The sequence below is a fragment of the Paroedura picta genome, chromosome 3, assembly GCF_049243985.1.
Source record: "Paroedura picta isolate Pp20150507F chromosome 3, Ppicta_v3.0, whole genome shotgun sequence".
In the NCBI taxonomy this organism is placed as follows: domain Eukaryota; kingdom Metazoa; phylum Chordata; class Lepidosauria; order Squamata; family Gekkonidae; genus Paroedura; species Paroedura picta.
The window spans coordinates 13,723,045-13,750,787 of NC_135371.1; the positions used below are offsets into that span (position 1 = coordinate 13,723,045).

The window sequence follows — 27,743 nt, forward strand, 5'->3', positions numbered from 1 at the left end:
AACCAAAAACCCTTAAGCTCCTTCACCAGGAACTCGGCAGACTGAACTGTGAACGGTAGTTTTGCCTGCGGGGGGGGGGGGATGCCTATCTTTTAAAGGCCAAAAACGTCTACCTCGGCTCGTTCCAACTCTCGAGTAGACGAGACTTCTCCCCCAAATGTAAGGGGGACGGGGCGAGGAGGACACTTCTCCCTGCCTCCCCCTTCCTGAGGCCACCCCAACCCCTCGCTTCTCCGCCCACCCGCAGATGTCCTCAACAGCTGCTCGCCTCCCGCCCTGAGCGACGCCAAGCCTCGGCCGCCCCGCAAAGCGGTTCCCACCCTTACATGACGCTCCTCTGCCCGGGGACGGATCGGCTTCTGGCTGCAGCCTCCAAGTCCCGAAGAGGCCCCTCCCCTCCGGCCACCTCCCTGCCCGCTTTGCGGAGCGGAAGCTCGCCTCGGCCGCCGCCCGTTCTCGAACCGGGGGCCGCCGGTACAAAGCCGAGTGGGGCGTGGGGAGGGGCGCAGGGCCGTTCAGACGGATGGCTGGTTTCGTTTGCAGCGCCTGCCTGTTATTCCCTGGCTGGCTTACAGGGACGTTTGCTGGGTGTTTGCGCCCAAGGGAGGGGCTGGGGCGCAGTAGTGGAGAGGGATGCCAGCCTCCAGGTGGGGCCTGGGGATCTCCTGGAATTGTGGGTCGTCTCCAGACGACCGAGATCTGTTCCCCTGGAGAAAATGGCTGCTTAGGAGGGTGGGTGCCATACCATTGAGATCCCTCCACGCCCCAATTCCTGCTCACTTCCAGCTCCAAAGTCTCCAGGTATTTCCCAACCCAGAGCTGGCAACCCTAGTGGTAGAGCACCTGTTGGCATGCAGAAGGTCACAGGTGCAATCCCCGGCATCTCCAGTTAAAAGATCAGGCAGTAGGTGATGTGGAAGACCTGTGTTGAGAGCCAGTCTGGGTAGACAATAATGACTTTGAAGGAGCAAGGGCATGATTCAGTATAAGGCAGCTTCGTGTATGCAGGTGTTGCATTTGCTAGCTTGATGATAGGCAAACAAAATGGAGTCCAGCCTCCCTTAGAACATGCTAGAACAGTCATGTCCCTTCTGTACCATGCTGAAACCCCAAGGCCAGGATTTTACTGATTGCCACACTCAGCAAGGGCTTATCTCAGGGAAGAAGCAGATGTTTCATTTGTATGAGTTGCTCTCAAAAAGCTAGTTTTACTTCTAGATTGAAGGGGGGGGGAATTGAAAAATCTAGCTTTCGATTGGCTCCTATGAAACTTTGTTTTCTGATTGGTTCTTCTCCCCCCAGTTAAAGGACCAAAACATCAGCTCTATTTTCCCTTTTTTCTCTAACTGTATAGCTTTACAACCCTAAATTTGCATGATCGTTCAACTTCCTAATACATATACAGACAGTAAATTCACTCTAATGCATATACTTTTTGATTTACAGTAATATAGAGTTACAGTTTTATAATTACTATATATACTTATAATTATACACACACACAAATATATATACATGTAGTTTTTTATTTCTTCACATATAAGATATATAGGTGATTGCAGCCACAAAAAGATCTCTTGAACTTTCACACACATGCATCTGAAGTATATCTACATAACAGAAAATTGTCTATAATAATAAAAGGGTATGTCTATCTGTGGTAAGCATAATTCAACAGAAAGTGAAACTAGGGGCCTCCAATGGGCCACCAGCTTCAGGATTTTCATAGGAGTTGTTGTGCCAAACATTAAATGAATAGGAACATCCTGGCCTGTGTAATTTCCAGAGATGACCCCACACCCCTGTACACTTAAGGCACTAGATGTCATGGTTGCAGGAGTAGATGAAGGAAGGCATTTGAAAACAGGCTACCTAGTTCAGAAGGATGATGGAACTTCTAGTGCTAAAAAGGGAATCAGAACAGTGGCCAATGTTATTGAGAGCAACCGCCCAGCTCTGTATTTGCAACAGAAGCTAACAGAATTAGAGACACGTTGATGAACAACAGCTAGGAAGAATCAACATGGATTCTGTATGGGAAGATTTTGTCTCACCAGCCTTGAGGGAGTGAATAAACATGTGGACCAGGGTGACCCAGTAGATGTTGTTTACTTAGACTTCCAGGAAGCATTTGATAAAGTTTCTCATCAAAGGCTCCTAAGTAAACATGGGACAAGAGGACAAGTTCTGTTGTCGATTAAAAGCTGATTCACAGGCAACAGAACGAGTGTATAAAATGGGCAGTTTTCACAGTTAGGATGGTAAGCAGGGTTTGGTATTAGGTGCTGTCCTTTTCCACTTGTTTATTCATGATTTGGAGTTGGGAGTAAACAGTGAAGCAGCTAATTATGTGGTTGACTAAGTTGTTCAGGGTGGTAAAAACCATGGAGGCCAGTGAGGCACTCCGGAGGGATCTGTCTGGGCATCAACATGGCAAATGAGATTCAACATGGGCAAGTACAAAGTAACACATATCGGAGCCAAAAATCCCTTCTATAAATACATGTTGATGGGGTCACTGACCAGAGAGAGATCTTGGAGTCATGGTAGATAAAAAGGTAAAGGTATCCCCTGTGCAAGCACCAAGTCATGTCTGACCCTTGGGGTGACGCCCTCTAGTGTTTTCATGGCAGACTCAGTACGGGGTGGTTTGCCAGTGCCTTCCCCAGTCATTACCGTTTACCCCCCAGCAGCAAGCTGGGTACTCATTTTACCGACCTCGGAAGGATGGAAGGCTGAGTCAACCTTGAGCCGGCTGCTGGGATCGAACTCCCAGCCTTATGGGCAAAGCTTTCAGACGGCTGCCTTACCACTCTGCGCCACAAGAGGCTCTTCTCATGGTAGATAACTCACTGAAAATGTCGGCTCAGTGTGCGACTGCGATAAAAAAGGAAAATGCTATGCTGGGGATTGTTAGGAAGGGAATTGACAACAAATCAGTCAGTCACATAATGCCCCTGTATAAATCTATGGTGTGGGCTCATTTGGAATACTGTGTACAGTTTGGGTCACCGCACCTCATAGAAGGTGCTATAGCACTGGAAAAGGTACAAATAAGGACAACGAAGATCAAGGGGATGGAACACTTTACCTATAAAGAAGATTTTCTCCACATTTTTGCCATTGGGAAACCTCTGAAACATTCTTCAGGCTTCGAGAAACCCTAAAAATGGAGCAATCCTGCAGACTATGGCTGGGAAGCAACAGCTGTGTACACTCCTACCTGGGGTCCCTCCTTTCTCACCCTCTCCAGGCCCATTATTGGCCATTTTGGGAGGGGAGGGGAGGGTGGGTCAACATAACCATATATGGTCATATCACCTAATAATTTTTTAACATTTTTTTTTAATATAAAAATTATTTAACTCCCACCCATTCAGGAAACCTTTCCAGTGCTGTCAAGAAACCCGAAATACTAGAACTTGGGGACACCCACTGAAGTTTATGGGTCGTGGTTCAGGATAGAGAAAAGTAAGTTCTTCACACAAGAGATAAATAACTTGTGGTATTTACGGCCACAAAATGTGGCGATGGCAGCAAGCTCGGAGGACTTTAAATGGGGATTAGACATTTTCATTGGGAAGGTCCTGATGACCAGGGGAAGGCAAAGCGTCCAGAGATGAGTTGCATAATTTGAAAGCACTCTTGGATATGTGATTTATACTGAGATCTCACACGGTTGTTGTTTGTTAAGCGGAGTGACTTTGCATAGGATTGCATGGTCAGTGCCCCTGGATCCGCCAGAAAAATTAAATAATTAGTTTTTAGAAATTATATTGTATTTTTATCCCCCCTCCCTGTTCAACAAGGAACTCAGGTTCTCTTCCCTTCACAACAGTCCTGAAAGGTAGGATAAGATGATGGAGCAAGTGGTCCCTAATCATCCAGGGAGCTTCAAGGCAGATTTGAATCAAGGTTTCCCGCAGTCCTACTCTGACAGTCCAGCTGCTTCACCATACATAGTATCTCCTATACTGCAGTACAGCTCAGAAGACTATCTTTCTTTCACAAACAAGACCTAAGGTCAGCCTTCAAATGAGTGATCTGGCAGAAAGGGAAGATTTTCTCATTGAAAGAAGCTTTGAAACTGTAAATTTCCATTCCGCAAAGAAGCACCTATTTCCTTCTCAGCAAGCGACAAATCCACCAGGAAGTCAAAATGCCTCCTTTAAAAAATATATAGTTTAAGGAGGAGAATTAGTATGGATATGAACCCATTGGCCCCACCCTGGTTCTTGGTTCTGTTTGGTCAACTTTTTCTGTCCGCTCCATGTGGCAAGGAAAACCTCAGGGGCAAACTGTAAGCCAGCACCCTACCCCAACATGCAGGAAAGGGAAAAGCGTCTCCCCATTGAGCGAAGCCGTGGGGAATGTGAAGATGGGGGTCTTGTGATTGACATCGTGAAAGGCCACCTGCTTCATCTCATAGTCCAAATAAATCCCAAGCTTCCGGGGTTTCTTCCGCAAAGGTAGGGGAGTCTCGGGGACGGTGAGAGCTTGGTATTGGACCTGACACTTTTCTACAGCCCAGATGCCTTCTTTGGGGTCCAGGATGAGCCGCCCTTTCCTTTTCACGGAGTCTCTGGCCACCCCCACTGCCCAGTAGCCCTCCTCCCCCACCTCCACTTCCCAGTAATGTCTCCCCGAAGAAAACCCCTCCTTTCCCAACACGCAGCGTTCCACGTCGAATCTTTTGGGGTTGTCAGGCAGCCTGTTCCACATGAACCCTTGGATGACGTTCCTCTGGTCTGCAGACAGGATAAGCTCATGGTTGGCTGTTTCTGGATCCAGAATCACGTTTGCTGTGGGATGGGCAGGAGAGAGAGAGAGGAAATGAAAGTGTAACTTTCACAGTGATGCAGTTCCTGTGGCTAATCAATCATGACTAGAGGGGAAAGCAAAATGCTGTATGAGAGCGCTGAGCCACAGGAGCATCCAGCACCTGTGTGACTTCCAGGGCTTCATTTTAAAACAGAGAGACTTTGGAACTGAAGACATAAGCGATGGGAAGCACAATCAAGTCGTAGCTAACTCATGGTGACTGACCTCGCAGGGATTTTTAGGAAAAGATAAATATTGCCTACTTTTGCAGATAGACTCTTGACTTCCTGGGAGGTCTCCCTTCCAAGGGCCAACCCCAACCAACCTTGTTTAATTTCTATGGTTTGACATGATCAGGCTAGCTTGGGCCACTCAGATCATGATAACTAAAGGTATGCAGGTGCCTTGTGTCAAGCATTGTTCCATCTAGCATGGTGTGTTTTTTTCTGGTTGGCAGCAGCTGTCCACAGTCTCCACCACAGAATTGTCTCTTCCCCACACTTTTAATTGAGGTGGAAGGGAGGGCCTCTTCCTATGTTCAAGGAACACCCTCTACCACTGAGTACCCTCTCCTAGAAAGTACACTCTCCATCAAACGCTCCTTTGCCTCTTCCAAGGTATGAAGGCTGCCTGTCACTCAGCACGGAGGAAAATCGACTTCAGCCTGCAAAACTTTACTTCACGTACTTTAGAGTCAAGTCATTAAACTTTTCCATTAAAAGAAACCTGCCTCTTTAATACGGCAATGGCAGCAAGACTATTATATGCCCAACATTCGAAAAATTTGACCTTACCCACAATAGGGGATTGGTTGGTGAAGACAGTGGAGCTTGCAGAGATGGATAAATTTGCTTCTTTGATTAGAGAAAAGACAATATCTACATTTATTACTGATTGGAAACCTCTTATAGACATTGTATACAAAGGGGGGGAATGAACTGATAATTTGTGGATTTGATGATTAAGAAAAAAAAAGATTTCAAGAATGGAAAAAAATAATTGCAAAGTGATAATTTTTTAACTTTACTTATATTTATCAGTCTTTTCTTTATATATCTGCACCTTTTCTTTTTTCATAGTATTGTAGTTTTTATCTTTTCTATTTTTTTAAAAAAGCCTTTTCAATAAAAACGTATTTCAAAAGAAGAAACCTGCCTAGGGGATATGTTTCTTCTCGTATTTTGAAATATTCCTAGTCTTGCAGTAAGCTGGGCATCCCCAGTTATAGAAATTATTTATTTCCAGTTTGATATAGTATATTTTTGAAAGAACATAATGGTTTTGATGTTTGTAGGAATTTAGCAGCACAAGAAATGCACCTCTTAGCTGAAATTTCTCTTTGGTCAGAGTGTCTATAGGGATATAGGGGGGAAATTCTAGCAAACACCTAGTGTAGCCGGGGATACACTAATGGTTTTGCAAGTGTGGAGGTGGGGCATAATACAAAAATGATTCCCTTAAGGCTAACCATGCATTCCTAGAAAAGAAACTGACTTCATCATTTTCTCCTAGGTCCCAAAGCAAAACTCTGCGCGACGAGGAATTTTTCCCTAGTTTATCTGTCAAGAGTTAGGTTTCAGAACACTGCAAATTCCTGTGTGTCTGTATTTATAGGAGGCCCCCAGTGTGGTGGCAAGCTCCATCCCAAGTTTATACCCTGAAAATCCTGTGGGTCTCTGAGGTGCCACTGGACTCAAAGAGAGACTATATTAGATGCTGCGTGCTGGGGAAATGAGACCCCCACCTCCCGATAAAGCACACAGGAGCACCAGTTTTTAGTTGTTGTTGAAAGAGGACATTACACTGGCTGAGAGCTTGTTGTATTTCCCAAAGTGATTGCATTAATGCTGTTAAGTCACCTTACATGGCAAATACCTGGTCTCATCACAAGGGGGAATTCAAATCGAAGATGTGTCTCACCAAACAAAACAAATGTATATGGTAAAAGTCACTCTGGTTAGCTTCTCAAAACTGTGACAACGTGTCATCAGGCAGCAGCAATAACAAAGATGATATGGTAAAAGTCATCTGGTTAGGGTAACTTTACCATGTCAAAAAACACTGTGAATAGAGTACAGAATACCCTTATTGTCATGATAAATCACTGTGAAAATTTGCCATCAGGGAGAAGCAATAACAAGGATAGCTTGCTTTATTTTGTTTCCCCCCTGGAATTGTTTCCCCCTAAAAATCAAGGTTGTTATTACAGTTTATACTTGCATCTGTTAAACACCATTTATTATGCTTATACTAATTTGTTGCTCACCCTCTACCTATATGTGCGGACTGGTAACTTCCATTTCAGTGTTTATGATGAAGTGGGCATGTACACAAAAACGCTTTCTTGGTCTTAAAGGTGCCCCTGGGTTGAAATGTCATTAAGCATAGCTAAGTTAGGAGTCCGAGACAGGGTATAGCTTCTGCCTTTCCTGATGCACCCCCAGTAGTTTTAGAAATGGCAGGGCAAGGTGGGGCTTTTGGCTCCCAAGGCTTTTGAATGGCCACTGGATCTTCATTGTGTGACTGTGAAGGTGAGCTGCTACATCCATTTTGTGGCTGGCAGTGCCTCTTGTACCAGCTGTTTTGTGGTCACACCTGTGACATTGTCGACAAAGATGAAACAGATTGGGGGCTCCTGGCTAAAGTAATAAAATAAACAATCACAAAGGAACTTCTGTACTTACCTTTCTCTATTGGCACCACCATGTTTCTCCACCCTGAAAGCAAGCATATAAAGAAAAATTAGCAGCCCTATGAAAACAGGAATCTTGGACTATTAATATAGCAACCATCTTCTTCGTCACAAAAGGAGGAGGAGTTAGTTAAAAGCCGATTGTCGCCTTTCTTGTTGACAGGTTAAAATCATCACAATGTGATTTTTCTGTAGTATATCTTGATACTTGTACAAGAAATATTTATACAGAGGAAATATATGTTCCTCACAGATATTGACCCTTGAATAGGAACAGGGAATTCTCTCTCATAATTCAAAGTGAAAGGCTACTTAGCCTTTGATGCATTGTCCAATTTTGGAATCATGGGCAAGGTGAAAGGTATTTCTAGTTTCCCTTTGGGAACAACTTGGTGCTTTTAGAGTCAAAACGCTTTTTGCACACCTTTTTAAACTTTGGAAGAAATCTCAAAATCTTTTCAAAACAGAAAACTTGATGTAAGCCACAGTGAAGTTTCAGCTATCAAAGGTTTTACAAAACCAAATGTTGACCTCAATGAATTTATACCAGCAGTACAATTCTAAGTGGAACTATAAGCTTGTAATTGCCTTAGAAGGAAATAAATCCGCTTAAGATGGTCCCTTCCCAGCTGTAATACTTGGGGTTATAGCTCAGTAGTAGAGCATCTGCTTGGAATGCAGGAAGTACTACGTTCTATCTCTGGCGTTTCAAGTCTAAAATATTTTGAGCTGTACACATGATATGAAAGACTCTACCTGAGACCCTAGAAAGCTGTTGCAAATCTGATAGGACGATGATCTTGATTTATTATAGGTACCTTCATTATAATGCACCTTCCTGTATAATTTATTGAAATAAATTCATCTCGACTATGTATTAGATTGTGGTCCAAATGCTGTATTTCTGAAAAGCAAATTGCTTACCAAGTTCCGCAGCAAGTTTTTCTAGAATAAAAAGGAAAGTTGCAATTACTACAGCAATATGAAACTGTTTGTTCCCGTCACAAGTTATTTGTAGGTAAGCTCTGTGATTTTACAATTAGGCTTATATTGGGGAATGTAGGAGCAAGATCGCAGTCCAAATAATTATGCCAGTAGAGATGCCAGTTCCCCGGTGGGACCCGGGGATCCCCTGGTTTTATTTCCAGGCGACAGAAATCGCCCCCCCTGGAGAAAATGGCTGCTTTGGAGCGTGGACTCCATAGCATAATACTCCACTAAGGTCCTTCCCCACCCCAAATATCATCCACTCCCAGCTACACCCCAAAAGTCTCCACATATTTCCCAATCCAGAGCTGGCAACCCTATACATCAGCATTAATAATTCAAATAATTATAATCAGAGTAATCACAAGAATGATAACGGAATAATTTAAATAATAAATCAAGATTTAGGAGAAGGCTAAGGGTTGGGGTTTGAATGAGAGAAAAAAGATATAATTAAAATATTAAGGTAAAGGTAAAGGTATCCCCTGTGCAAGCACCGAGTCATGCCTGACCCTTGGGGTGACGCCCTCTAGCGTTTTCATGGCAGACTCAATACGGGGTGGTTTGCCAGTGCCTTTTGGCTCATTTTTTTTGACTGGTCATTACCGTTTACTCCCCAGCAAGCAAGCTGGGTACTCATTTTACCGACCTCAGAAGGATGGAAGGCTGAGTCAACCTTGAGTCGGCTGCTGGGGTTGAACTCCCATCCTCATGGGCAGAGCTTCAGACTGCATGTCTGCTGCCTTACCACTCTGCGCCACAAGAGGCTCTAGTTAAAATATTAGAGATGATTGATTACATTTTAAGCAGCCTAACTTTTCAGGACTTTAAATTATGCGGAATTTGATATCATAACCTATTGCGACTTCCATATGGACAAGGATCTATAGTTATTGCCAAATAACTCATTCCTGCTACATTTTCCGTCATAATACTCACTGTTTACTTTACACAAGTAAGGAATAAAGAGAGCCAAACCAAGTGAAACCATCAGGGATATACACAGAGCCACTATCCAGGCAGTTGTTCGGAAGAAAACGTCATCTGAAACACAAAATAACAAAGTGATATCTAGAAATCTGGATTAAAAAAAAAATGAGCCAAAAGGCTTTGAAAGGTAAAAAGCACCTGGAATAAAAGCAGAAATCATCACATCTTGTCAAATAAACAGCTGGATGCAGATTTGGGTCCCCATTCCCATGACCAGTGCATCTTAAAGCTCACAGTGAGGCCTGATGCATACATTGTCATAATGAGTAGGAACACTGAATAAGCAACTTTATTTAATTTATGCAATGGTTTCCCACAGCCGGGAGGACAATAATAACAATAATGATGATGATGATGATGATGATGATGATGATGATGATGATGATGATGATGATGATGATGATAATAATAATAATAATAATAATAATAGCAGTTTGATTGATGTTATTTGATGATGGAAAGTACCATCAAGTCACTGCTCACTTATGGCAACCTCTGGGGGTTTTCAGGGCAAGAAACTAACAGTGATAGTTTGCCATTCCCTGCCAGGATATTATCTACCATGTGACATTATTCATTCTTCAGGCTTCAAAAACCTCAGAAGTGGCACAACTGTGCAGAATATGGCTGGGAAGCATATACCCATGGCCCCTTCCCTACCCATCCCCTCCAGGCCTATCACTAGCCATTTGGGGAGGCAACATGATCATATATGGGCATATCACCCAATAAAATATTAACAAATTTTAAGCATAAATTAAAAACTAAGACCGCTTCTGCACAAGGAATCTGCCCCTGCACAGCCTCTGGTTGCTGGCAGGTTTTAGAGCCCCCTCCACATGACATTGCCTGCATTCCGAGGCTGTCCAGTGGCTGCCTTGTGTTTTGCCCAGATTTGCCTCAGGATGAGGGAAATAACAAAAAAGTGAATTTGTCAGTTTTTATCACATTTCCCATCAGGGAGTAACCAGTGAGCAACCAGGAACATGCCCGGATGGAAGGGGAAAATTGTGATAGTCTCTGCAGTATTGTCCTGCCCTCGCACCCACCCTCCCCTCTCCATTTACTGCTCTGAGTATTTTTTCTTAATGGCACAGTCTGCGTTGCAGTGCAAGTGCAAAGTTACATTGTCAAAGGTGAAATAAAATCTTCTGCAAAGTGTTCACAGTTTTTCTGGAATCAGGCAGACAAAACACAGTCCTGTTTGTGTTTTCTGGAGGTGGGGAATGAGCTGGGAGAGGGGAGCAAGTGATCAAGCCTTTTCCTGATCATCCAGGCATCTGAGCATTTTGTTTTTAAGCCAACCATTTACAAAAAATTACTCTTTGGGCTCCATTTACCATTTTCAGCATCTCATAAATCCACCCAGATATAAATAGAGTCCAAAACATCACGAATCCCCCCCCAAATAAGGGGGGTGCTGTAGTATACTGGTGTTTCTCCATATCATTGCTGCATAGCAACACATAAGTGCTTTTAAAATATATATTTTTAAAATGTATATATATATATATATTAATTCTGGGGCAGGGGGTGAGTTTCAGTCCACAAGAGAACTGCTGTGCTGTGATTGGTGGCTTGCTGTGATTGACAAGTCAAGGAGCAGGGGGAGGGGGAGAAGTTTGTTTTGTTTTCCCTTGCAGCCTTGTTGGGAGGCGGAGGGAAAATGCGGGAGGGGTCTCCTGTGAAGAGGGCTGCAAATATGAGGTTTACCATCCTGGGTTTGCAAGTAGGAGGCCATGCACATTTTACCCTTTCATGCAGAAACTGTCTCATCCAGGACCCGCCCATCCAGGAAACCCTTCTAGGCCCATCAAGAAACCCCAGGATTTCACAAAACCCTGGTTCAGAAAGCCTGGTGTAAGCTTTCGTGTGCATAAACACTTCCTCAGACAGTTTTTAAAAAGTTGTCTGTGAAAGTGGGCATGCATACAAAAGCTTACACCTTGAATAAAACTTGTTGGTTTTTAAGATGCCATTGGACTCAAACTTTGTTCTACTACCAGAGCCAACTTGGTGTACTGGTTAAGAGCAGCGTCTTCTAATCTGGTGAGCTGGATTTGATCTCCCTCTCCTCCTCCACATGCAGCCAGCTGGGTGACCTTGGGCTCATCACTGCCCTTATAGTGCTGCTCTCACAAAGCAGTAACATCAGGGTTCTCTCAGCCCCACCTACCTCACAGGGTGCCTGTATAGGGAAGGCGATTGTAAGCCGCTTTGAGATACCTTCTGGTAGAGAAAAGCGGGGTATAAAAAACATCTCTTCTTCTTCAGTAATCTGAGGGCTCTCTCAGCCTCACCACCCTCACCGGGTGTCTGTTGTGGGGAGAGGAAAGGGAAGGTGACTGTAAGCCACCTTGAGACTCCTTCAGGTAGAGAAAAGCAGGGTATGAAAACCAACCCTTCTTCCTCTTCACTTCACAAACATGGCTATCCATCTGAATCTATCTGTCAAGATTGTACCCCTTCGGGAGAGACTGTCAGATTCCTTTGACATCCATTTGACAAACCAAACGTGTGGTTTACTTTCTAAATATATCTGGTATTAAATAGCAACTTTTGCTTCTTCAGCGCACACCTTTGACTCAATTCACCTCATCTGAGATATCACAGTCCCACATATAAAATAACTGACAACGTTTGTTGGACCCTTACCCGCTATATGAATGGCTGATTCCTTTTCTTTGTTAAGAAGAAGGTTCCTGACCACACAGGTTAAGTTTGAACTTTGCATGACAATGATCTCATTCTGCACTTCAAAGAGCCCATTGACCTTCTGGACATTTCTTTCGAAAAAAGAAGAACGATATTTCCCACTGGCATCCTTCCAGAACATCTCAGGTCTTGGGTACCAGCCACTGGACTGACAAACAGCTCTGATCCCTGTTTTTTTATAATCTTTGATGGAAATGAAAGGAGCAAGGCCTGATGCTAGATTTGGGGCAAAGAAAGAAACAAATTAATATTGAAATTCATAGTTGCATGATACACCTGTTCAGCAAGGATAGGGTTACCAATGCAAGCTTGGAAAACTCATGGAGATTTGGGGTCAGAGATCAAGGAGGACAGAATTTTGGAGAGAGGATGCTCAGTGGAGATGTCCTGCCAGAGAGGTTGCATTCGAAGCTGATAACATATTCCACCAAGATAGCTGTGGCCAGGAGATCAGTTGCAATCCATTTAACATAAAAGAAGAACCCAAGGTGCCACCTTGAGTTTAGTAACCCTAAGCATGTCAAATTGTAACACAGTTGGGTAGAGGCCCTTTTAGAACTCTTCACCATCCTCCTCCTCAAGAAAGAATAAAACCTTAAGGTGGTCCTTACTTACCACTTACTTTCACATCCCATGTGGCCTCCTGATGGAAACTCCCGTTGTCCACAGAGCAATGGTGTTGTCCTTCATCAAAAAGGCTGACATTAAAGATTCTCAAGGCAATCTTTCCCTCACCAATGCCATCCCTCAGAAACTCTGTCCTTCCTTGATAGTTGTGCTCCTGCCTTTCAGAGTAATCTTTGCCATCGTGGTAAAGGTGTACATATGAAGAGTTTTGAGAGCGGAACCATTTTATCTCCATGTTCTGTGCACTTGTCCCGGGGGACAGATGATAGCGTAGCACAACATCCTCACCCAAAGTGGCAGTAACTGAGAAACGTGGCCCAGCCGCTGTCAATTGGACTGTGAAATGTACCAAGAGAGAGAGAGAGAGAGAGAGAGAGAAAATAATCACAAATAGTTATACAAAGCAGTCGATACATATCAAATAGTGCTTATCTTTGGACAATATTCCTTTGGGAAAGTGGCATATAAATCTCTTAAATAAAATTTCCGGATTCCCAAATTGTATGCTGGGCCATACTGGAGTGCCACAAAGCGTACTTGAAAGACTCAAAATATCTCATTGAATACAGCTACCATTCTATGACTTGGATGCAGAAGAGAGTCTCTGTGAGCATAAGGACTTTCATCCATGGTGTGCAACTTCCCTCCTGCCTCCACTTGTGGCTCCCCCAAATCCAACTTCAGGGGATTTTTGGGGCTGCCGCAGGAGAAGAACAGCAAGAAGAAAGGGTTTTGTGAGCAGAAATTATTGTGCCCACAGAAACACTGCTCCAGATCCAAGCTCATGGATCTGTAAAATATCAGTATTTTAAGTCACACAAAACACTGATCTATCTACCTTTTTCAAAATAAGATTAGTAATATCACCCCCAAGATGGGAGTAAGGATACCATGGGGTTACCTGATGCTGCAGCATGAGCTACAACTGTATTGCCTAGCCTAAAGTTGCTAACAGCCTGAAGAAGAAAATTCCTGCCCCTCCAATAGAGGTCCAATATGATATTATGTACTAGGTGATTTTGTGCCTTGAAAAGTTTCAACTGCCCATTTCCCCACATCGTCCTGTCCCTTTATGGGAGGCTTATTCTTCTCCAAGGCAACTGTAAAGTAGGTTTCAAAGAATTAACAGCCCGGCCTGCTCCTTCGCTTTTCAGGTTGAAAAAAAACACTGCACAATGCTCCTAAACCGGATGGCTTCCTAAATGCTGCAGATCAAACTAACACTAAGGGGAAGGAGTCGATTCAAAGACTGACATCCCACAGGGAAGTCTACAAGCTTCTCACGAGCTTCCCTGACCTAGGATATTTTCCTCTCACTCTGCTTCTACAGAAGTCAAGGCAGGATGAACAATAAATCTTTCCACCAGGCACTGGCTAGACCCATTAGACTCACAGGGTTGCTGCATCTTACACTTTCAAACCACAGCCTGAGGGCTGCAAAGCTTCAAGGCTGCCACAAACAGAAATCCTAGGAGGAATTTTGGTCTGATTCAGGGCCATTCCGCACCCAATTAAAGAAGTCGTAAACATCCAGCATTACATCTGTAAACTGGCTGCTACATTCTCCATTTTAAAGCGCTAGCAGGGAAATCCACAAAACTGGATTACACCTGCCATGTAGCGCTAGCAAGATGAGAGCAGCCAGCAAGACACTTGCACAAGACACGTGTGTTACCAAACTGGCCAAAGTAGCAAGATCTCCAGCTCCTGTGCCTGCCCTTGAGCCTGCCTCCTTCTCTCTTCACCTGGAACAGGGCGTTCTTTAAAAAAAAAAGATGCCTGGAGCAATGAATAGACACACAATTGCTCAGGCAGAGCACAAAATAAACTTTTTTCCCCACCAGTTTGCACATAAAGCATGCCTCTTCCCCACCAAAAAACAAAAACAAATTGTTCCCCGCCCCCCCTGAAAAATTTTAAGCTTCAAGAGGGCTTGCAGTAAAAGGAGCCCTATGCATTTAAATGGAAAAGTCATTTTATTTTTTTTAATTAGCTTGCAATCCCTTTAAAATGAGCCTCTTGTGGCGCAGAGTGGTAAGGCAGCGATATGCTGTCTGCAACTGTCTGCCCATGAGGTTGGGAGTTCGATCCCAGCAGCCGGCTCAAGGTCGACTCAGCCTTCCATCCTTCCGAGGTCGGTAAAATGAGTACCCAGCTTGCTGGGGGGTAAGCGGTAATGACTGGGGAAGGCACTGGCAAACCACCCCGTATTGAGTCTGCCATGAAAACGCTAGAGGGCGTCACCCCAAGGGTCAGACATGATTCGGTGCTTGCACAGGGGATACCTTTACCTTTACCTTTAATCCCTTTAAAAGAGGGAGAAAGGTGATTGGCTGCCTGCCCTCTTCCACCATTTCAAGCAGTCATGCAAAGTGCCAGGAAGCAGGAGACAGCAGCAGAGGAACCAGCAGTTGAGGAATTCCGGGAGGCATGGGGTTTTTTTAGCGTTACGCCACTGCACTGACGTAATGCTATTTTTTCTGTGTGGAATGGCCCCTAGTGTTACATTGTCAATTCTATTTAAAAAACAATTCAGACATTTTCATCTAAATGTATTACCGGTAATAGTCGGAAGGAAATCAAATACTTGAGCCAGGAACAATTGGATTTTTCTCAAAGCTGACGTTTCTTACCTAGGCCCACATTGTTCACGAGGAAAACAATGAGAACAAACAGGAAGGCACTCATTTCCGGATCACAAGAGAAGCCAAAAGTTTTCACTTTCTTTGTTTTTTTTAATTCTAACCACCAAAACAGAAAACAAAAAAAATGATGCAATTGGTGTAAGAGGGTGCTCTTTAGATATGTTACATGGTACATTTATTTAAACAAACACTTATAATACGTTCCTTTTACCTTACAAGTGAAGAGGGACATCATCACCGATATCGTGGGTATCCTTCAGTTTCTTGCTCCTTTGAATTAAAGTTGATTCTTAACTTTTCTCTTTCTCTTCATGCTGACTTGGTTGTAAGGACCTTGTTCCCAAAATTTTACTGCCCTGTTTGGACTCTAGACCACCAACGAAAGGTAAGGCAGTTGTCACAGGTCAAAAGTCTGTAAGTCATGTTCATGGTGACTGATCCTTATGCCAAGTCTATGTAGGGAAGAACAAAGAGAAGAAATGTGTGTTCAGGGGTTCCCGTCTTCTTGTCTCACATTATGCTAGTCTAACGTTCTCCATCCCTCGGTACCTTATCAATGGCCAACAGTTGGGCGGGCCAAATTGGAGGGAGGCCAAGTGTTAAGTTGATGTCATTCATGCTAATCAACTGCAGCCAGCCTCTTCCCCAAGCATGCACAGAAGTGACAGCATAACTTGTAGAATAAATGTGAAGAATCCATAAAGCTACTTGGTCCATCAAGATTGGTATTGTCTACTCAGATTGGCAGCTACTCTCCAAGGTTTCTGGCTGAGATCTTTCACATGTTACGTAATGTTATTGAGGGGATTTTAATGCGATTTTATGGATTTTATTGTATTGTTGAATTTTATGCAACCTTCCGTGAGCCAGTCTTCGAAAGCAGGGGGCTAGAAATCAAGATCATCATAATAATAATAATACCTGATATTTATAACTGGAGATGCTGGTGATTGAACCTTTGACCTTCAGCATACAAACCAGAGGGGTGTGTGTGTGAGGGTTAGAATGTCAGGCTATGACCTGGGAGACCCCTGGTCCAGACACCACTCTGCCATGTAGTTCTGTGGGTGACACTCTTCTTCTTTTTCTTTTTATCCTTTAGCTCAGGGGTAGTCAACCTGTGGTCCTCCAGATGTTCAAGGACTACAATTCCCATGAGCCCCTGCCAGCATTTGCTGGCAGGGGCTCGTGGGAATTATAGTTCATGAACATCTGGAGGACCACAGGTTGACTACCCCTGCTTTAGCTGGCGATTGGTGGAGCAGGTTGTCCTCTCACCCGGTACACTGCTATAGGTGCCGCTGGATAATTTGCCTTGTTTATAATATGTTTCCACTCTTAGCGATTGGTGGCAGTAGTTTTGGCCATATGCATAGTCAATCGCTGGTTTCTAAGGTCTTCCTCGATCTGTTTAAGCCATGTTTTCTTTGGCACCAGTTGTTGGGTCTTCCATTGAGTTGGTCGTTCTCGTCAAAGGAGTTTATGAGGCAGTCTGCTGGTGTCCATTCAGCAGACAAAGCCAAACCATTGCAGTCTACACTTTTGGATTCGTTCTTTCATTTGTGCCTGGTTGTCACATTTTGGCACATAGAGAGACACCCAGATCACATAGAGAGACACCCAGGGCCATTTCGCACGGCTTCAAAATAGCACAATGGTTGCTAATTGGAAACGCTACTAATTTGCCATAACCCACGACGTCGTAGACAATCTGCAACAATCCTGAAACCGACCCGCAAAAAGCGCTTCGTTGTGGCGCTTTCAGGGGAATCCAGAAAAGTGGATTCACCCTCCGGATAGCGATACACTCCTGCAACCAATCTGCAACAGTAGCGCTAAAGACCTGTGCGTTACCATTGTTGGTGGTTCTTCAAAGTCCCTCCCCCTGGCTCTCTCCTCCAAACTTCCGGCGAAGCGATCGCCATTTTTTTTTTCTCCGAGCGAGCGGGGATAAACTCGAGGCAGCGTGCAAACGATCATACAATCAAACGACAGCTCACATTAGGCAGCTGGATGGGTCTCTCCGTAGCAACGAATCTACCTAGATTCGTTGCTATGGGTCGGTTTTTTTTTTTTAAAAACCTTTCTTAAAGGGAAAGGGGCTGTTTGGGAGCATGCTAACGGCTGCCCATTGGCTGCTTGACGGCCAGGGGCGGGACGAGCTTGGCAATAGCGCTTCCTTTCTAGCGATTTCTGCCGAGACCGGAAGCCTGTGGGAAACGCTAAAAAACGCAACTGATTCCACTACAAAGGCAGGTATGCATAACGACGAATTCCACTATTTTAAATGGCGATTTTTCATTCCGCAAACAATTTGCAACAAAGATCCCCGTGCGAAAAGGCCCCCAGAATCTGTCGCAGGCATCGCATTTGGAAGGTCTCAAGTTTGTTTATGTCAGATTTTAGTAAAGTCCGTGTTTCTGATCCATATTGGAGGATTTGCAGGATTAGTGTCCGGAAGAGATGAATTTTGGTCTTGAGAGAGATGTTTGTCTTCTTCCAGAGGCACCATCTCTGTGTGGCAAATGCTGGTTTTGCTTGGCCAGTCGTATTGTGGGCTTCAGTGGTCAATGATACTTTCTTTTCTTGCACCCATGAGCCCAAGTATTTAAATTCTTTGACTTGCTCAGTTTGGGCTCCATTGAGGTATAAATTTGTTGATGATCTATCTGTGGTTTTGACTTCAGTTTTGTCCACATTTATTTTGAAGCTGTAAAATTGGGTGATGCAGGCAATGTCGTAGAGAATGTTAGTAACCTCTGCATTTGTATTGGCAAATATGTCACTATGATCTGCAAACTTTAGATCTGTCAGGAAGTTATTTTGGCCAATTGAACTCCATGTCTGTTCTTGAATACTTTCCTCATTATGGCAGGGCGACACTCGGATCACCAACCTCATTGGGTTGTTTGAGTCTGAAGAGGCGAAAATTACATACACCACCCTAAACACCCTGAAGGAAGGGCGTGGGAGAATATATTCCATGAATAGCCGATTGCTCAGCCAAGCAATTGCTCCATATGTTACCAAATTTTTCTTCAGTGTGAAATGGTTTACTGTAATAGGCTTAACAGTTTGCCATTCATGGAATCCATGTGGTTTACTCCATCCTGATCTCACAACAATCATACGAACTAGGTTAGAATTGGCTGGTTCCAGGTCACTCTGTGCACAACTTGGATGATCAAGGATTCAAACAGGGATTTGAATTCCTCTTTCCCATCCACACTAGCTAAAGTAAAGCTCTGCTCACTGTTAGAAGGGGAGAACAAAGTTGGAGTTTGGTGGCACCTTTAAGACCAACAAAGTTCTTTCTAAGGTGTAAGGTTTTGTGTGCAAGCACACCTCTGCTCCTGTGTGCATATGAAAGCTTATCCTTATCCATGCTTCATCTATATATTTGTGAAACAGCCTGGGGGGTGGAACATGTCCGGCTGTCCAAGTTGGAATAGGGCTCCTGCAACTCCTGCCCTCTATCCCTGGACTCTAGCCTCTTTCTCTAGCCTCTTTGCTCTCAGGCGCACCTCAGTGCCTGGAGCCAGCAGCAGGTAAGGGGAGAGGGCCCTGGGCAAAGAGTCGTGGTGGAGGGCCTGCTAATGAGGGCCTCTTGGCCTACTAGGCTGGCTCTGCTAACGAGGGCCTCCCAGCCTGCTGACTGCCTGCTATGGAGTTCTGTCCTGGGCCTGCTAACAAGCTGGCCAGCCCCCACCCGTCCCACTTGATCCAGCTGCAAGCTGCGGCCCACAACCACCTGGCCAGGGGAGGGGACCCTTTCAAGGCCCATTCTTAGGAACGGGCTTTGAAGCTAGAAGCTAAATGAAACATTGTTGGTCTTAACGGAACCACTGGACTCCAACTTTCTGCTATTTCAGACCAACATGACTGCCCACCTATTTTTTCATATCCTTCCAAGCATCTGGAGTATGCAGCTGTTTTTATCAGTGCCACAGCCCCAATGGCTCAAAGAACACTAGAGCCGAACTCCCCAGGACACAGGAGTTACACAATCTTTTGACTCTAAGGAGTCACAGGAGGGGGACTTTATAGGGATCCAACCCATGACACTAGAGATTTGTTCTTCCTCCCTGCATCTTTCTCCTGATTGGAAATATCCCTTCCTCGCTGTCTGCTTTAAGTCTCAGAAGGGAAAAGAGATAGCCAGAATAATGGCACCCAGGATTTTTAAAAGAACGGAATACCTTGAGCGTGAGGTTGCCAATTTCAGTTCTAAAAATTCTTGAATTTTGGGGACAGAGGTTGGGGAGGGAGTGCCCTCCCCAACCTCTGTCCCCAAACACCCAAGAATTTCCAGAACTGGAGTTGGCAACCCTACTTTTCCCAATGCCCAAGAAACATTTTGCAGACAGTGATCCCATACTGTAGAGCCTGGGGCTGGCAAAAAGGGTTTGGGAGGATATGTGGCTATTTGTTGTTAAACCAGGGGTAGTGGGGAGGACGTTGCATGTTGTGTATTTTAAGAGTGTCTTGTTGTGCTGTTTTTGCATGACACTGTAGCACATCATTTAGGAGGTGGTCACACATGCACACAAACAAATAAATATGGCTAATTGTGTGTAGAGCTATTTAATTGTTTATGGTCAGTCTGTGAGCAGGGCCAGTACGCTGCCCAGACAGGAAAGCATGGGAAGTAAACACAGAGAGCAGTTTTAATAGATTATCCAGAGCTGCTGTGACAGGGTAGTAACTCTCCACGAAGTTTTCATTGCCACTGCAACTGCAAAAGCTCCCATATGGGGAACAACAGGGCCGACACAGAGCATTTTTCCTTTTCTCAGATCACTAATGATCAGAGCATTCTAATGATGCTCTGCTAGGATTGCCAGGTATTTCACCTATCCTCTGTAAGCTTCAGGCAGTACACCTTAGGTGCCCAGGCAGGCACTGATTTTCTGAGCATCATTTGTGGAAGTTCTCTCATGTGTCTTCAGAGTGGGGAAGGACTCTGGCTCAGTGGTAGAGCCTCTGCTTTGCATGCAGAAGAAAAGGAGATTGAGAGGGGACATGATAGCCCTCTTTAAGTATTTGAAAGGTTGTCACGTGGAGGAGGGCAGGATGCTGTTTCCATTGGCTGCAGAGGAGACGACACGCAGTAATGGGTTTAAGGTACAAGTATAACGATATAGGCTAGATATCAGGGGAAAAATTTCACAGTCAGAGTAGTTCAGCAGTGGAATAGGCTGCCTAAGGAGGTGGTGAGCTCCCCCTCACTGGCAGTCTTCAAGCAAAGGCTGGATACACACTTTTTTCGGATGCTTTAGGATGCTTAGGGCTGATCCTGCGTTGAGCAGGGGGTTGGACTAGATGGCCTGTATGGCCCCTTCCAACTCTATGATTCTGTGATTCTATGATTCTATCCCAGGTTCAGTTCCCCCAAGTACCCACTTAAAAGGGCTCAGGTGGTAGGAAGGGAACTTCATTAGTGTTCTTCCCTCCTCCATAAAGTGTTTTCTTTAAAAAAAAAAATCTGTCCTCTTTGATGTTGGAACTGTGCATGCAGTTTCTAAGGTGTTTCTAGGGTGTTTCTCAGAAACTGCATCATCCAGGATCTCATTATGTCACAGAGCCAAATGGCAAATCTCCAGACAAAAGGAAGGGGGGGGAAATAGCCCTGGAGAAATGCTGTGGGACAGGTTGAGCCGCTCTTTTTGCCATTTTGGGGAAAGGGAAGCGTAGATTGACTTCCTGGTCCCAGGGAGTATTTAAGAGCCTTCGGTCACAGGGACTGGGCATCATTACCCCCAGAGGCATCCCAGCCTCTCAGAGCTGTTTCAGTGGTGCCCGTAAGGAACACAAGGTAAGAAAATCATGGTGTGGTTTGCTTCTAAAAACACTGGAGCTGGTCACATGAGGTTAGGGCTGTCTTCCTCCCGGTGGGGCCTGGAGATTATGCTTGCTCTCCAGACAACTCTTCTGCCAGAGGAAAAGGGAACTTTATAGGACAGACTCTATCTTTACCCACCCTTACTAAGCTCCGCCTCTCAGCTGACCTCTACCCTCCCCAGAGACTGCCACCTAATCTTCATGAATTTTCAAATTCACACTTGGCAACCCTACTTGGGGCCGAATTACACAGGATGCTAGAGATCCCGGATTGACACTATGGGACTTTATTATGGGCCTGAAAAGCAAGCTGGGGATTCCTGACCTGAATCATAGCAATGCCGCTGCAAAAGGGGGTGGGGAAAGTCTTCCAGCCCCCCAATCCTCCCCAGTCAAAAGTCCCGTCCCCCCCATCCTTGCTCTTGTTGTGCTAGGGCTTCTTTTTTCCCCCTTGCTGGAGCTGAGGAGAAGGTTCTCTGAATCTCCGTTTATGGATATGGATTTGGTGTGATCTGTATCATGTAAGTGTGTGTGTGTGTAGGGGGGGGGGTGTTCTGATCCAGATCGGGGTTGTAATGCTGGGGAAGCCTTAGCTCTGCCTCTGGACCAGTTCTCACGTAGGCTCCAAAGCAAGAGACGAGCAGAGGTGGTGGAACCGTTGCCTTCCTTTGCATAGCAACTCTAGCATTCTACGGTGGTCTCCCATCCAAATACTAATCATATTTGATCCTGTTTAGCTTCCAAGCTCTGGCTAGTCTGGACTGTTCTATCTGCTGTGTTGAAAACACATCTGAATAAGTAGAATGAATGAATGAATGAATGAAAGAATGAATGAATGAATGAATTCCATGACAATGCCACCACCACCCTTCCTTAAACTTAGTTCAGCTCTCTGGTTGCTCTCCATCCATTTGTATTGTAACACAACTTCTGCTCCCAATCATGTAAATACCATGGAAGCTGGGGGCAGAGAAATATAGTCAGGGACAGGGTGCGAGGTTTGATTTCGGCAAAAAATATCCCTAGGATAGAATCCCTGAAGAACCGGCCATCCCGAGATAGCCAGGGTGCTTATTGTTTTAATCCCCAGCATAAAACTGGAACGTTGGAATCAACCTATAAGGATTGAGGAGGGTGTTGGTGGTTGGATCAACATATCTTTGCTTCTCTGTTGCCCAGGGAGAATTTCTCACTATGCCCCGTTCTGTGGACTCACCTCTTTGCTTCAGGGACTTCCCATCGACCAACTGCAGCCTTTGGACATTCAAAGGTAACAATAAAAAGACACTGCTGTGTGACTCTCTCCCCAAATGCGTGTACGTTCTAGGGTGTTTAACTGTTCCTATTTACCAGGAACAGGATGCCGTAATATCACTTGAAGTTGTGTATCCAGAAGTATCGTGCGGTGCCATTATGTCACTGCTAGGTATGCAACAGGAAGTAACATCAGACACGGGGAAAGAACAAGGACTTGAATAGGAAAATGATATGGTTAAGAAATCCTTCTTGAACTGCGGAGATAAGCACAAGCAGGTGTCCCAAAGAGCAAAGGGAGCTGTTATTTAAGGAAGGCGGCTTCTGAGCTAATTCCTTTGAAGCCCCACCTGGTCCTATAGCAGCTAGGGTTGCCAACTCCAGGAGAGGAAACTGTGCCTTAAACAGTGGCTTGATTATGGATGTTATTTGCCCAGTGATGTTATTCACCACCATGCCATGAATGATTTCAGCTCCCAATTCCCATACACATATATGGTCATGTCAACCCCACCCCCAAAACTGGCCAGTGATGGGTCTGGAGGAGGTGGGAAAGGGAAGGGCGGAAAGGGAAAGGTGGGTGTATGCACTGCCATGCTTCTCCACCATATTCTGCATGATTGCACCACTTCTGGGGTTTCTCAAAGACTGAAGAATGTTTCAGGGGCATCTCAAGGGTAAAAAAGTTGAGAAAGGCTGTCATAAACTCAGCTACAACCTCACCATAAGGTCTAAATTAAGGTGACCAGATTTTAACATTGGTAAAGCAGGACACCATTGACCGGGGCGGTTCTTGATTAAAAATTTGGTCTATATGGAGCAACAAAGATGTTCATAGGACGCATAGAACGCAAAAATAGTATTGTAATATATAATTTTTAATTTCATAAGTACAGTTTGCCAGGTGCCCCCAGATGTCCCTCCAAAAGTGGGACAATCTGGTCACCTTAGTCTAAATGTCAGAGAGGCACCAGCGTCTACCTACCAAGCGTTCTCATTGAGGAATTCGGGAAAACACCATCTTCCCCTGCTCCGCTCTTTGTCCCACTTCCTGGGGGTGGCCCCTTGTGAAGGACTTCCTTCTTGAAGCTCTCCTGGCACCTGCCTTCATGTCCTTTAGGCATCAGGTTAAAGCCTCCCCCCCCCTTCAGGATTGTAACTGAGGGGTCTAGACTTTTTTAGCTCTTAGTACAGTCAGTATCAAACCAGTGGGGGAGCTTTCAGATATAATTTTACACTGTTGAATAGGAATGCCAGTCCCCAGGTGGTACCAGGCAATTCCCAAGTTTTACAGCTCATCGCCAGGCAACAGAGATCAGTTCCCCTGGAGGAAATGGCTGCTTGGGAGGGTGGGCTCCATAACATTCTACTCCAGGGGTAGTCAAACTGCGGCCCTCCAGATGTCCATGGACTACAATTCCCAGGAGCCCCTGCCAGCATTCGCTGGCAGGGGCTCATGGGAATTGCAGTCCATGGACATCTGGAGGGCCGCAGTTTGCCTACCCCTGTTCTACTCCATTCAGGTCCCTCCTCATCCCAAATCCTGCTCACTCCTGGCTCCACCCCCAAAGTCTGCAGGTATTTCCCAACCCAGAGCTGGCAGCCCTACTGCTGAACTTTCTTTCATGCTGATTTTATGCCTTAGCTTCTTTAACTATTTATAATTTCATATTTGTTGGTTGTAAAGCAACTTTATTTTATTTTTTAAGCTGTCAAAGGTGGTTCTCTGGAGAGGAGGCATATAAATGAATCAATTAAATCAACAAATGTTGCTGGAGCCACTTTAGGCTCACATGTGAGGTTTTTCATTGCTGGTTCTTCTCTGCCCCTGGTCAGGACTCTCCTTCATCCTCTGGCTATCGCTGTGTCTTCTTGCTGGGTGTGAAGGCTCCAAACAGGTCCCGGCTGCTTTCCTGCGGAAAAACTACAGAAGTAAGGAGTAGACTCATTATGATTTGGGGGGGGGGGGGATAGGTTGCAACAGAAGAAGTCTCACTACTATACATTTGGGGCTGTGGCTCAGTGGTAGAGCCCCTGCTTGGGAAGGGCAGGCTCCCAAGTTCAGTCCCTCCCATCTCCAGTTAAAGGATCAGAGTTATGTGGAAGATGCCTGCCTCAGGAGACGCTGGAGAGCCCTCATTGTGCTACAATATATTTGGGGCTGTGGCTCAGTGGTAGAGCCCCTGCTTGGGAAGGGCAGATTCCCAAGTTCAATCCCTCCCATCTCCAGTTAAAGGATAGAGTTATGTGGAAGATGCCTGCCTCAGGAGACCCTGGAGAGCCCGCATTGTGCTACAATATATTTGGGGCTGTGGCTCAGTGGTAGAGCCCCTGCTTGGGAAGGGCAGATTCCCAAGTTCAATCCCTCCCATCTCCAGTTAAAGGATAGAGTTATGTGGAAGATGCCTGCCTCAGGAGACCCTGGAGAGCCCGCATTGTGCTACAATATATTTGGGGCTGTGGCTCAGTGGTAGAGCCCCTGCTTGGGAAGGGCAGATTCCCAAGTTCAATCCCTCCCATCTCCAGTTAAAGGATCAGAGTTATGTGGAAGATGCCTGCCTCAGGAGACCCTGGAGAGCCCGCATTGTGCTACAATATATTTGGGGCTGTGTCTCAGTGGTGGAGCCCCTGCTTGGGAAGGGCAGGCTCCAAAGTTTAGTCCCTCCCATCTCCCGTTAAAGGCACAGGCGTGAGACAAGAGAGGCAGTGCAGCCTCAGAACAGCACGGAAGTTGGCGCCTGGCTCAATATTGCCCTAATACGTTCTGCAGTTGGGTAATGTCGGCTGATCGTCTCCTGCCCTCTAACTCTGCAATCCTTTCTCTCTCTTTGCCCCACAGCCAAAGTGACTTTTGACCCCAACACAGCATATCCGTGGCTCGTCGTCTCTGCAGACAGGACCTATGTGGAATCAGGAGATAGGCCCCAAAATGTGCCGGACAACCCTGAACGATTCAACAGCACTCCTGCTGTGCTGGGCCTTCCCGGGTTCACATCTGGGAAGCATTACTGGGAGGTGGAGTACGGAGACCAAAGGGAGTGGGCCGTGGGGGTGGCCCTGGAGAGTGTGGACAGGAAGGGAAATCTTGGGCTTTCTCCAAAGGAGGGGATTTGGAAAGAGGGCCGCTGGTGGCTTCGGGCACTGGAAACCCATTCCCACACACGTTCCCTGCCCCCTGGGATCATTGGGGTATTTCTGGATTACAAAGAAGGCACTGTGGCCTTCTACACAGAGCACAAAGTGATTCTGAAAAAAGCTTCTTTCAACGGGGAGAAAGTGTTTCCTTTCTTCTATATGCGTGGAGGTGTTCATCTCAAATTAAGACAGTGAATTAAGACTGTATTACTTTTAAAAAAATCTTTTAAAATCACTGTAGGAGACATCTAAAATCTACTATTTCTAGCACACCAAAAGATCAAGAGTCATAAAAGGTCAAGAGACAATAAAAATAATCTAGAATCACCAAATTGGAAGGGATCTTAAGGGCCATTTAGTCTAACCCACTGCTCAATGCAGGGTCAGCCTAAAGCCTCTATGATAAGTATCTGTCCAGCTGCTGCCTGAAAAAAATTCCTGATATGTAGCCGGTATTGTTCTACATGTAGTTTAAACCCATTACTATCCTCTACTACCTTCCTCCAAGTGACAACCTTTCAAATACTTAAAAGAGAGCAATCCTGTCCCCTCTCAACCCCTTCCTCTCCGGGCTGAACATACCCAAGTTTCTCAGCCTTTCCTCACAGGGCTTGGCCCCCAGGCCCCGGATCATCCTCATCACTCTCCTCGGCACCTTCTCAATTTTGTCCACATCCTTCTTGAAGTGAAGCCTCCAGAACTGCACACAGGACTCTAGGCAGGGTCTGACCAATGTGGTATACAAAGTTCAGTTGTTTTAAATTAGCGATCCCCAACCTGTGGGCCACATGTGGTCCGTCGACTAATTGGAGGTGGGCCCCGAAGGACGCCTTCTCCCCCAGCCCAGCCCTTTCCTTCATCCCCCCCCCCCGGCCCTTTACAACACCATTCGGGTATCATTGTCATCTTGTTGCAGAGAAACAAGCTCAGGGTTACCATTGATTTGTCATTGTCATGAGTTAAAATTTCCATGAAAATATAATGTTCCTTATGTTCATTGTTGTGGCGTGTCTGTATCTTATTTTGAAGGGATGTTTAGACATTACCATAGCGATCAGAGAGCGTTAGGGCAGTGGTTGAGAGTAGAGGAGTAAACTACCCCCCCCCACTGGGCCTCAGTAAAATTGTCAAGCATTGAGTGGTCCCCGGTGATAAAAAGGTTGGGGACCAGTGGTCCCCAACCTTTCTAAGGCTGGGGACCGGCAGTGCCGCGCATGCACGATTTTGGCCCTCCCTATTGCTGTTGGGGGTTTTGATTATCTACCTCCTTCAGTTACTTAGAATCATAGAATCATAGAGTTGGAAGGGACCTCCTGGGTAATCTAGTCCAACCCCCTACACTATGCAGGACACTCACTTGGAATGGATGCCCTTTTTAGGTACATTTGTGTGACTGCATTTCTGGCAGCGATCACCTTTGAAATATTTTTTTCTGTAATTCCCATTTACAAATGGGGTTATTCCAGAGGGCACCTTAAGAAAGGCAGCTTGGCTTTATGTGTTTATTGCATTTCATGACCTTTCCAGCCTTTGCCCCCTCCCATTGTGTCATTGCAGAAATAAAGCACATCTTATGACTTGCACAGCCTAAGTGATTTGTATTATGGGATGGCCCTGGGCCGGGAGGCCTACGTTACGCATTTGAACTAATGGTGGATTTTGAATTTTCTATCCAATTTGATTAAATCCAGGGCTTCTGTGCTACTTTCCAAACACCCTTGCATGCTTTGAAATATTTAAAGACAACCTTGCGTGGATGAGACTCTAAGTCACATGAGACCCCAGGTTAACTACTTGCCTCATCGCATCACAAAGCACATTATGATGACATGCATCTCCCCTCCCCACTCCCAGGGTGAAGGTGTCTTAAATTCCATACATCTGTCCCTGGAATAACCTGGAGACTGAATCATTTCAAGTTCATGCAAGAGTTGCCAGTTGTAGTTATTGCCTTTCACAGGCTAACAGGGATATTCAATAAAGCTTATATGTGACATATATTTTTTTCCACTGAAGCAGAAAAGGATTCTGTTCCC

At 45.3% G+C, this 27,743-nt stretch overlaps 2 protein-coding genes across 3 annotated transcripts in view; one reads left to right on the plus strand and one right to left on the minus strand.

Moving 5' to 3' along the window:
• The window catches only part of LOC143834495 (zinc finger protein RFP-like), a 28,346-nt gene extending 12,318 nt beyond the window's left edge, over positions 1-16,028 (minus strand). Inside the window, exons 1-8 of the mRNA XM_077331322.1 lie at positions 15,689-16,028; positions 15,466-15,573; positions 12,821-13,168; positions 12,146-12,421; positions 9,440-9,544; positions 8,438-8,458; positions 7,506-7,538; positions 4,294-4,802 (exon numbers count right to left, since the gene is read on the minus strand). Coding sequence (XP_077187437.1) covers positions 4,294-4,802; positions 7,506-7,538; positions 8,438-8,458; positions 9,440-9,544; positions 12,146-12,421; positions 12,821-13,168; positions 15,466-15,520 — 1,347 coding nt within the window. The 5' untranslated portion in view covers positions 15,521-15,573; positions 15,689-16,028. The remainder of the gene's footprint in view (positions 1-4,293; positions 4,803-7,505; positions 7,539-8,437; positions 8,459-9,439; positions 9,545-12,145; positions 12,422-12,820; positions 13,169-15,465; positions 15,574-15,688) is intronic.
• A 106-nt stretch (positions 16,029-16,134) lies between these two features.
• Positions 16,135-27,284, plus strand: LOC143831605 (vespryn-like). 2 transcript variants are annotated; one of them, XM_077324718.1, is made up of 4 exons: positions 16,135-16,237; positions 22,498-22,588; positions 24,409-24,504; positions 25,412-27,284. In XM_077324718.1, the coding sequence occupies exons 2-4, from the start codon at positions 22,513-22,515 to the stop codon at positions 25,900-25,902; spliced, it is 663 nt and encodes a 220-aa protein (XP_077180833.1). In that variant the 5' UTR covers positions 16,135-16,237; positions 22,498-22,512; the 3' UTR covers positions 25,903-27,284. The 2 variants fall into 2 exon arrangements, with proteins under 2 accessions (XP_077180833.1, XP_077180832.1); XM_077324717.1 differs by lacking the exon at positions 16,135-16,237 and adding an exon at positions 21,104-21,292.
• The last annotated feature ends 459 nt before the right edge of the window (positions 27,285-27,743 follow it).

Bases quoted from the DNA above. Each gene is read 5' to 3' on its own strand.
- LOC143831605 (XM_077324718.1), top strand. From the start codon at position 22,513: ATGCCCCGTTCTGTGGACTCACCTCTTTGCTTCAGGGACTTCCCATCG. The intron at 22,589-24,408 runs GTAACAATAAAA...GCCCCTGGTCAG, and splicing joins CAGCCTTTGGACATTCAAAG to GACTCTCCTTCATCCTCTGG. The intron at 24,505-25,411 runs GTAAGGAGTAGA...TTTGCCCCACAG, and splicing joins CCTGCGGAAAAACTACAGAA to CCAAAGTGACTTTTGACCCC.